The sequence below is a fragment of the Ceratina calcarata genome, unplaced genomic scaffold (assembly GCF_001652005.2).
Source record: "Ceratina calcarata isolate Rehan_Ccalc_2016 unplaced genomic scaffold, ASM165200v1 scaffold46.2, whole genome shotgun sequence".
Classification (NCBI taxonomy): domain Eukaryota; kingdom Metazoa; phylum Arthropoda; class Insecta; order Hymenoptera; family Apidae; genus Ceratina; species Ceratina calcarata.
The window spans coordinates 108107-115095 of NW_017170029.1; the positions used below are offsets into that span (position 1 = coordinate 108107).

General features: G+C 32.4%; 4 protein-coding genes across 10 annotated transcripts in view; 1 reads left to right on the forward strand and 3 right to left on the reverse strand.

The window, feature by feature from the left end:
- Positions 1-1697: 1697 nt before the first annotated feature.
- Positions 1698-3171, reverse strand: LOC108627363 (uncharacterized). 2 transcript variants are annotated; one of them, XM_018028569.2, is made up of 5 exons: positions 3053-3171; positions 2765-2969; positions 2354-2549; positions 2269-2275; positions 1698-2166 (listed from the first exon to the last, which is right to left on the reverse strand). In XM_018028569.2, exons 1-5 carry the CDS (start codon positions 3144-3146, stop codon positions 1973-1975), a joined length of 696 nt encoding a protein of 231 aa, XP_017884058.1. In that variant the 5' UTR covers positions 3147-3171; the 3' UTR covers positions 1698-1972. The 2 variants fall into 2 exon arrangements, with proteins under 2 accessions (XP_017884058.1, XP_017884057.1); XM_018028568.2 differs by having other exon boundaries at positions 1698-2275.
- A 112-nt stretch (positions 3172-3283) lies between these two features.
- LOC108627362 (GTPase Era, mitochondrial) lies at positions 3284-6205 on the forward strand. 6 transcript variants are annotated; one of them, XM_026815531.1, is made up of 5 exons: positions 3684-3776; positions 3847-4155; positions 4230-4664; positions 5196-5576; positions 6150-6205. In XM_026815531.1, exons 2-4 carry the CDS (start codon positions 3907-3909, stop codon positions 5559-5561), a joined length of 1050 nt encoding a protein of 349 aa, XP_026671332.1. In that variant the 5' UTR covers positions 3684-3776; positions 3847-3906; the 3' UTR covers positions 5562-5576; positions 6150-6205. The 6 variants fall into 6 exon arrangements, with proteins under 6 accessions (XP_026671334.1, XP_017884056.1, XP_026671332.1 ...); XM_026815533.1 differs by lacking the exons at positions 3684-3776; positions 6150-6205 and adding an exon at positions 3284-3366 and having other exon boundaries at positions 4014-4155; positions 5196-5630; XM_018028567.2 differs by lacking the exons at positions 3684-3776; positions 6150-6205 and adding an exon at positions 3313-3366 and having other exon boundaries at positions 3942-4155; positions 5196-5630.
- LOC108627364 (sulfotransferase family cytosolic 1B member 1-like) lies at positions 5665-6234 on the reverse strand. Its single transcript, XM_018028570.2, has 2 exons — positions 6131-6234; positions 5665-6065 (listed from the first exon to the last, which is right to left on the reverse strand). The coding sequence occupies exons 1-2, from the start codon at positions 6152-6154 to the stop codon at positions 5757-5759; spliced, it is 333 nt and encodes a 110-aa protein (XP_017884059.1). The 5' UTR covers positions 6155-6234; the 3' UTR covers positions 5665-5756.
- Positions 6235-6250: 16 nt separating this feature from the next.
- LOC108627339 (estrogen sulfotransferase-like) overlaps positions 6251-6989 on the reverse strand; it is a 1665-nt gene continuing 926 nt past the window's right edge. Inside the window, exons 3-5 of the mRNA XM_026815538.1 lie at positions 6886-6984; positions 6716-6810; positions 6251-6650 (exon numbers count right to left, since the gene is read on the reverse strand). Of these exons, the coding sequence (XP_026671339.1) occupies positions 6342-6650; positions 6716-6810; positions 6886-6984 (503 nt within the window). The 3' untranslated portion in view covers positions 6251-6341. The remainder of the gene's footprint in view (positions 6651-6715; positions 6811-6885; positions 6985-6989) is intronic.

Consider the following 6989-nt stretch of genomic DNA (forward strand, 5'->3'; position numbering starts at 1 on the left):
TCACCGTATATTCTCTAAGGGTAATGGAAATTGTAAAATATTGGTTTTGTACGTCTGTGTAATAGTAGTTGAATTTTTAGATAAAATTTCACACTTCTAAATCTATATACAAATGCATTTAGATAAATTTTCATTTCATTCTATCACGAAGATATGACTAGGAAATATTTTTTCCAAATCTGAAGAATGAATTTATTTATGAACATATAATTTTTTATGTTAGTTTTATAAATGCACTAATGCTTGTACCTTAATCTATTGAGAGTAGAAGATTCACTTTTATCTGTTTGCCTACCTGAAATGAATTGTGTGTAATTTGATTCAAGATCTCAAATAATATCGCATTTCTTATATTTACGTTACGAAGCAGTACCTCTAATAGTGTTCTTTTAAATATATATACCTATGCATAATTTTATTTTGTATTTAACGAATTAATTTATTGATAAAATTAATTTATTGATGTTATTTTTATGCAAATATTTTAATTCGAATATACAAGGTGCTCCACTTAAATCTAACTACTTAAATATTTCCTTCATTTGCGATGATACGAAAAATACTTTTCACGTAATATAATGATACTATTTACGTAGCACAAAAAATACTTTTACTACCATTCCAAAAAAGGAAGTATTTAGCTACATTTAGGTGGATGACCCAGTATACAAAATAGACAATGAAATAACAAAATGACATAATTTAAAATTCTGAGCCTTTTACGCTTTTTATATTTCTGTATATTATTTATTTATTGATGCAATCACACAATCTCAGTTGTGCATTAAGAGTAACGTATAAGTACTCTTAATGTATAAGTTTCATGATAAAAGGATATTAAAACACATTATATATACAGAAAATAAGCGCTTGCACTTAGATAATCACTAACAGTGGCAAAGCTGTGCGAGTGTATAGCATATATAGGATTGTTAGAAATTTCTAACAAGAATTCGTTATATCGAATCGAGAGAGAGAAGTAGAAAACATAAAGTCGAATAGTTTCTTCGACTTCGATTCAAGCTACACTTTTCTACATAAAAAGTGTAGCCTGAAAAAACTATTATTAGCTATAAGTAATAAACATAGTATCCTATGTAGTATATGCCGATGTGTTGTACAAAATTGTTTCGAATACAAAGGAAAGTTACTATGTAAAATGTAAATTATTATTTGCACGTGTAAACAGTTTCAATGTAAAAGAGAAAGAAAATTATATGTATATGTTATAATAACGTTAGTCGAGTTCCAAATAATGAAGAATGGTGTGCTTTTTGCGTATACGTGCGCATATGTATGTATGTACACACTTACCTATGTTATGTCCAAAGTGTATAATTAAATATTATAAAACACGTACAATATTTAGTCTACGCCTTTATTTATAATTATGCGATTGAACTTGCGTACGTTAAATAATTTTAAAAACGATCATTATTTATATACCAAATTGATTGCGTACTCAATTCTCTTCCATAAATAATTGTCATTTAGCTCGGACACATCACTTCCACGTGAATTACACTTGCATATACGCTGCTTCCTATGCCAATATTTTGTAAAAAAAAACAAAGTTCAGTATTACCTGTGAAAATATTTCTGTACGAGTTTTTATTACAACAAAGATTGTTGTGGATAATGGCATGAATTAATGCAACCCCCTAATACTCGAATAGAGAAAAAGGTAAAACATTTAGTTTTTGGCTCAGACATTGAATAATGCCCACGGTGGTATTTCCTGTATTTTCTTCGAATGTTATTAAGAACAATATTGATGTTGCATCACTAGATGTATCACAGATATAAAGTTTACCTAGCCTAGAGAAAATTATTGACGCTGCCGCTAGGTTCCTTTCTTTGGTTTTTGCGCAAATCATTAGTACTTTGACGATATCATATATGTATTACTTGCCTTAGAAAATGTAGTTTATATGAAAAAATAGTGATAGAATTTTATACAACTTTATATGGTTCATTTATCGTATATGACTTTGTCATACGACGGCGGCGGAGCCTCGTCCGCTGTATTGTGCGGTGGAATTAAAATAGCAATATGATAAGGTGGCGGTGGATTCTGTCTTACTATAGAAATAGATCTAATGTTTTCATTGGGCATTATAGTTCCAGGAGCGGCAGAGGTGATGTGCTCCTCTTGAACCGGATGGTCTATCGGTTGATTGTTGCGTCGGTTTCGGTAACATAAAATAGAGTATAAACACGCGAACAATGAGAGTGTCATTAAAATCCAAAACATCAGTATCTCTATACCTTGACTCTGCCGCAAAAGAAAGATTATACAATATTAGTTAAGAGTAATGAGAATTTCTCGATTTAACTGAACTTTTCTGCTTACTCGATCACTGAAATAAAATTTCGCAGCAGCGACGAATCCCGTGGCAAGTACAAATGTTATCCACACACCGCATCGCAATTTGTAACTCGCTAGTTCGGCATCATTGAATTCCGAAAAATCGAGAAGACTTCTGTTCGTGCCGTTTGATGTAGGATTCGACAATATCAGTTGATTATTCCCGGCTGTTGTCACATTGCTATAAAAAACAGAAAAGGCTTAGTCGTTTCGTTCGTCGTTTTCATAGCAGTTACTTTGAATATCAACAATTCCTTGCTCGTAAGAATGTATATCGTCAAGGGCGAATCATTTATAAGTAGTTTTCTGATGTTAAACATGCATAAGTGAGTCACCCTGTGTATAAGAAGAACATGTTCCTCAGAATCCTCTTAGTAGACCTTTTTCTTTAATTACTTGGAGGTGTTGTCCAGTTGTGAACGTTGAGTAGACCCGACCGGGCAATTGTTTTCGTTATCATTGTTTGGTCTTATCATTGTTCTTATCACTCGGCAATTATGTACGTTACTAGGGCCAGCAGCGTTTCCCATAGTATTCAGATTTTGGAAACGATGAAGCGGAGTAACCGTTTGCCTTAAGTCCGCATTGTGCCTGTGTCGATCTTTAAAAAGTCACAAATATTTAAGACGTTCTAAAATGTGGTCTCGTAAAACGGTTGAAAATCGTTTCGAATTATTGTCTTACTGAAGCGTGTTTTTGGCAAAGGTGTGGCGGGGTATCGGCGGCCAGCAGCGAAACCGTAATACCTGCCCGCCGGTTTGTTAATCCAGAAATGCATGCTCCTTTGAACAATTTTAGAAATTCATCGCTATTTACAGAATTCTTTGGTAATCGACTACGACATACGTTGACGTTTCAGTCTCCTGATGCCAGTTTCACGAATATCCTCGCAACGAGTTTGCGAACAAGTTTAATTTAAGTTCCATTGTCCACGTACGCGTCTCGCACATACTTCACATTCATCGTTTACACAAGAGACGTTCGAAGCATTTTATGTGGTACGCAGATTTTAACTCGATTTGATTAAAAGGCTTCAGTCGCGTTTAATATAAGTACTACATCGTATCAGGAGTTGGCATGTACGCAAGCGACAATCTGCATTCGAATAGTACGTCAATATCAGTCAATACGAAAGTAATTGGGAATTGAAAGTATTAACTATTCGGGTGAATTTGATCGAACAAATATTCAATCGGATAACGATTAAATAAAAATTACGGACACCATGTATTATCAATTAAGAATTTTTATGTTCGAACAAGAATTTAGTGTAATATAGTCACGTGATCATAACATAATGGCTGGTTGCGCTGGTTGTAGCTTGTAGCACAGCACGTAAAGTTTAAACTATTATCCTTTTTAGTTTTTAAACGTTTAGACGTTTTACTCGGTGTTGTTAGTTTCCCAAGTGAGTACCAGGTACCATGTGCATTATTTTACTTAATGTCGACAATGTACATTTAAATCGTTTTGTATAGGTAAATATGAGGAAGATATTGAATTCAGTAACTTGTTCATCGTGTTAATTTTATTGAAAAATGATCAAATCTAGAATAATGTCATTCACAATCAGGAAGTGTGTGTTCCAACGTGAATTGCATTTGTTGAGGCGATCTTTCTTTAATTCCACTGTTCTAAATGGCAGCAACAATCAAGAAGAACTCATATCAGAATCTAATGCTGATCAACAAGTGCATGGGGGACGTAAGAAATTGATAAGAGTTGCTATAATAGGTTTGCCAAATGCTGGAAAGAGCACGCTAGTGAATAAACTCATGCACAGATCTGTACGTATTCTTGTTTACTTGGAAATTGTATATAGAATAAATTTGATGTAATAAGAGTTCTTCTCAAACAATAGGTATGTCCTACATCGTCAAAAGTTCATACGACAATGCATAAAACCGAGGCAATACATACAGAAGGAGATACACAAATTATATTCATGGACACACCAGGATTGACAAAATCTAGCGAAATGAAAACGTACAAGTTATCAAAAACATTTAAAGAAGATCCAGAGAATTCAATCTCGAAGGCAGACGTCGTTGGAATATTACAAGATGTAACTAATGTATATACCAGACATAAATTTGATAAATTCGTTCTTGAATACTTGAAAAATAGAAGGGAAGATACAGATCTATTGTTGATTCTTAATAAAGTTGATAAATTGAAGAAAAAGGATGCTTTGTTAGAGGTGACAAGGCTATTAACAAATAAAGAAGATTATCCAACGTTCAATGACATATTTATGGTGTCTGCACTTGATGGAGATGGAGTAGATGATTTAAGGGTAATATATAATTTACATTACAGTAGCAATAATGGTGTTAATACTGTATAGGGTGGACCACAAAACTGGAACCATTTCTTTTTTTCTTCTGAATATTTTTTATAAAATTAATTCAAGTAAGATTTGAATAATATTAGAGGTGAAGGGACATAATTGAACATAATTAATTTTTTCATACATGAAAATTTAGAAGATATATGAAAGTTACTTTTCTTATAAGTGGTATCATGTATTTTTTATTACACAATTTGATCCACCTTGTCATTCACTATAAAAAAACTGTTAACTTGTTTTTATAAAAAAACTATTAGTTCAGGAGATATTTTGATTTGAATTATTGGAGTGGTGTAACTGATATCGTTACTATAATTTCCAAAACAACTACTTGAACAAAAATTATAAATTGTATTTTACTTTGAATATTTTGTATTTCTTTACTTATTACTGTATACTGTGTTTATTTAAATTATTTAAAATTCCCGTAAATGCATAAACATCCGCAGTCTACTTATATTTAAATGTATGTTATAGAATTATCTGCTTGACTCAGCGAAAGAAAAAGATTGGGAATACGAGCAGGGTACTTATACCGATCAGCCAATTGAAAAGTTGATAGAGCAAACAGTTCGAGCTCAATTAATGGATATACTTCCATATGAAATGCCATATAAAGTGATAATAAATGTCGAGGACTTTGGTGTTAGAGACGATGATAGTATCTACGCTGCTGTAATATTAGATTGCCCTAGGAGCAACTATGTAACAGTTATGTTAAAATCTAATGGTTTTAAAGTTAAATGTTTACAATATCACGTAGAAAAGGATTTGCGTCACGCGCTAAGGACTCCGGTATCTCTCCGCTTGAGTGTAATCTGTTCAAAAAGTCAACATGCATAATAAAATCATTTTATTGTAAGTAATGTTCATTTTCATTTTGTATTAATAAATTCATGTACATTGCTGTAACTTGAAATATATTTTCTATAACGTAAAGTATATAATTAGAAGAAAATTAGAATTAGTAGAAAAATATATAAATTCTCATTGTTAGAGATAACGGAAATAAATGAATCACAATTGTAGTATACAACTTCAATTACTGTCGTTAAAAATATCGAAATATGGGAATCTAATGTCAGTTTTTTTCATATTTTCTTTTATCCATTCATTAGCTCTGGCGTTAAGTTCCGGGGAGAACATATCTTTCCATCCGCCGCTTTGACCTTTCCTCACAAATACCCCTGACTCTATCACGCCACACTCTTTTAATTCTGTTGAATTAACCATCGGGTTGTCTCGGAAATTTTTAATATCCAAATATTCCGCTAATTTTTTTAATTGCTCCTCTGTATAAGATTTACCAAGGAATTTGGCAACCTGTTTCATTGCTTTTGGGAAATCCTAAGTATAATATAATCAATTAGAATGCTATTAAAAGATGTGGGCTATGAACCAATGTTACTTACATGTTTCATATCTTCGTAGAACATGAATAAAACGTTTGGATGGTTTCTCTGTGCCCATGCTTCCTTTAAATGCTCCCAATAAGGACTCCAAGGGACTATTAGAAATATTAATTCATATAATTAGAAGAAAATTAGAATTAGTAGAAAAATATATAAATTCTCATTGTTAGAGATAACGGAAATAAATGAATCACAATTGTAGTATACAACTTCAATTACTGTCGTTAAAAATATCGAAATATGGGAATCTAATGTCAGTTTTTTTCATATTTTCTTTTATCCATTCATTAGCTCTGGCGTTAAGTTCCGGGGAGAACATATCTTTCCATCCGCCGCTTTGACCTTTCCTCACAAATACCCCTGACTCTATCACGCCACACTCTTTTAATTCTGTTGAATTAACCATCGGGTTGTCTCGGAAATTTTTAATATCCAAATATTCCGCTAATTTTTTTAATTGCTCCTCTGTATAAGATTTACCAAGGAATTTGGCAACCTGTTTCATTGCTTTTGGGAAATCCTAAGTATAATATAATCAATTAGAATGCTATTAAAAGATGTGGGCTATGAACCAATGTTACTTACATGTTTCATATCTTCGTAGAACATGAATAAAACGTTTGGATGGTTTCTCTGTGCCCATGCTTCCTTTAAATGCTCCCAATAAGGACTCCAAGGGACTATTAGAAATATTAATTCATTTAAGATTCGATTATTTACGTTTATAAGATATAATAAATACTACTTCTTCTTACCGAGATTATTCTCAAATAAATGCCAAAATGTTTCGAAATCGCCTACGTATCCTTGCGTTTTGATTGCTTTGTTCAAATAGTACCAAGAGACAGCAACGTCTTTA

Coding starts and splice junctions, on each gene's coding strand:
- LOC108627363 (XM_018028568.2), bottom strand. CDS start 3,146: ATGCATTTCTGGATTAACAAACCGGCGGGCAGGTATTACGGTTTCGCT. Junction 2,970..3,052: donor TTTGCCAAAAACACGCTTCA/GTAAGACAATAA, acceptor GACTTTTTAAAG/ATCGACACAGGCACAATGCG. Junction 2,276..2,353: donor AATTTTATTTCAGTGATCGA/GTAAGCAGAAAA, acceptor CTTTTGCGGCAG/AGTCAAGGTATAGAGATACT.
- LOC108627362 (XM_026815531.1), top strand. CDS start 3,907: ATGATCAAATCTAGAATAATGTCATTCACAATCAGGAAGTGTGTGTTC. Junction 4,156..4,229: donor ATAAACTCATGCACAGATCT/GTACGTATTCTT, acceptor CTCAAACAATAG/GTATGTCCTACATCGTCAAA. Junction 4,665..5,195: donor ATGGAGTAGATGATTTAAGG/GTAATATATAAT, acceptor TGTATGTTATAG/AATTATCTGCTTGACTCAGC.
- LOC108627364 (XM_018028570.2), bottom strand. CDS start 6,154: ATGTTCTACGAAGATATGAAACAT. Junction 6,066..6,130: donor TCTACGAAGATATGAAACAT/GTAAGTAACATT, acceptor TATTATACTTAG/GATTTCCCAAAAGCAATGAA.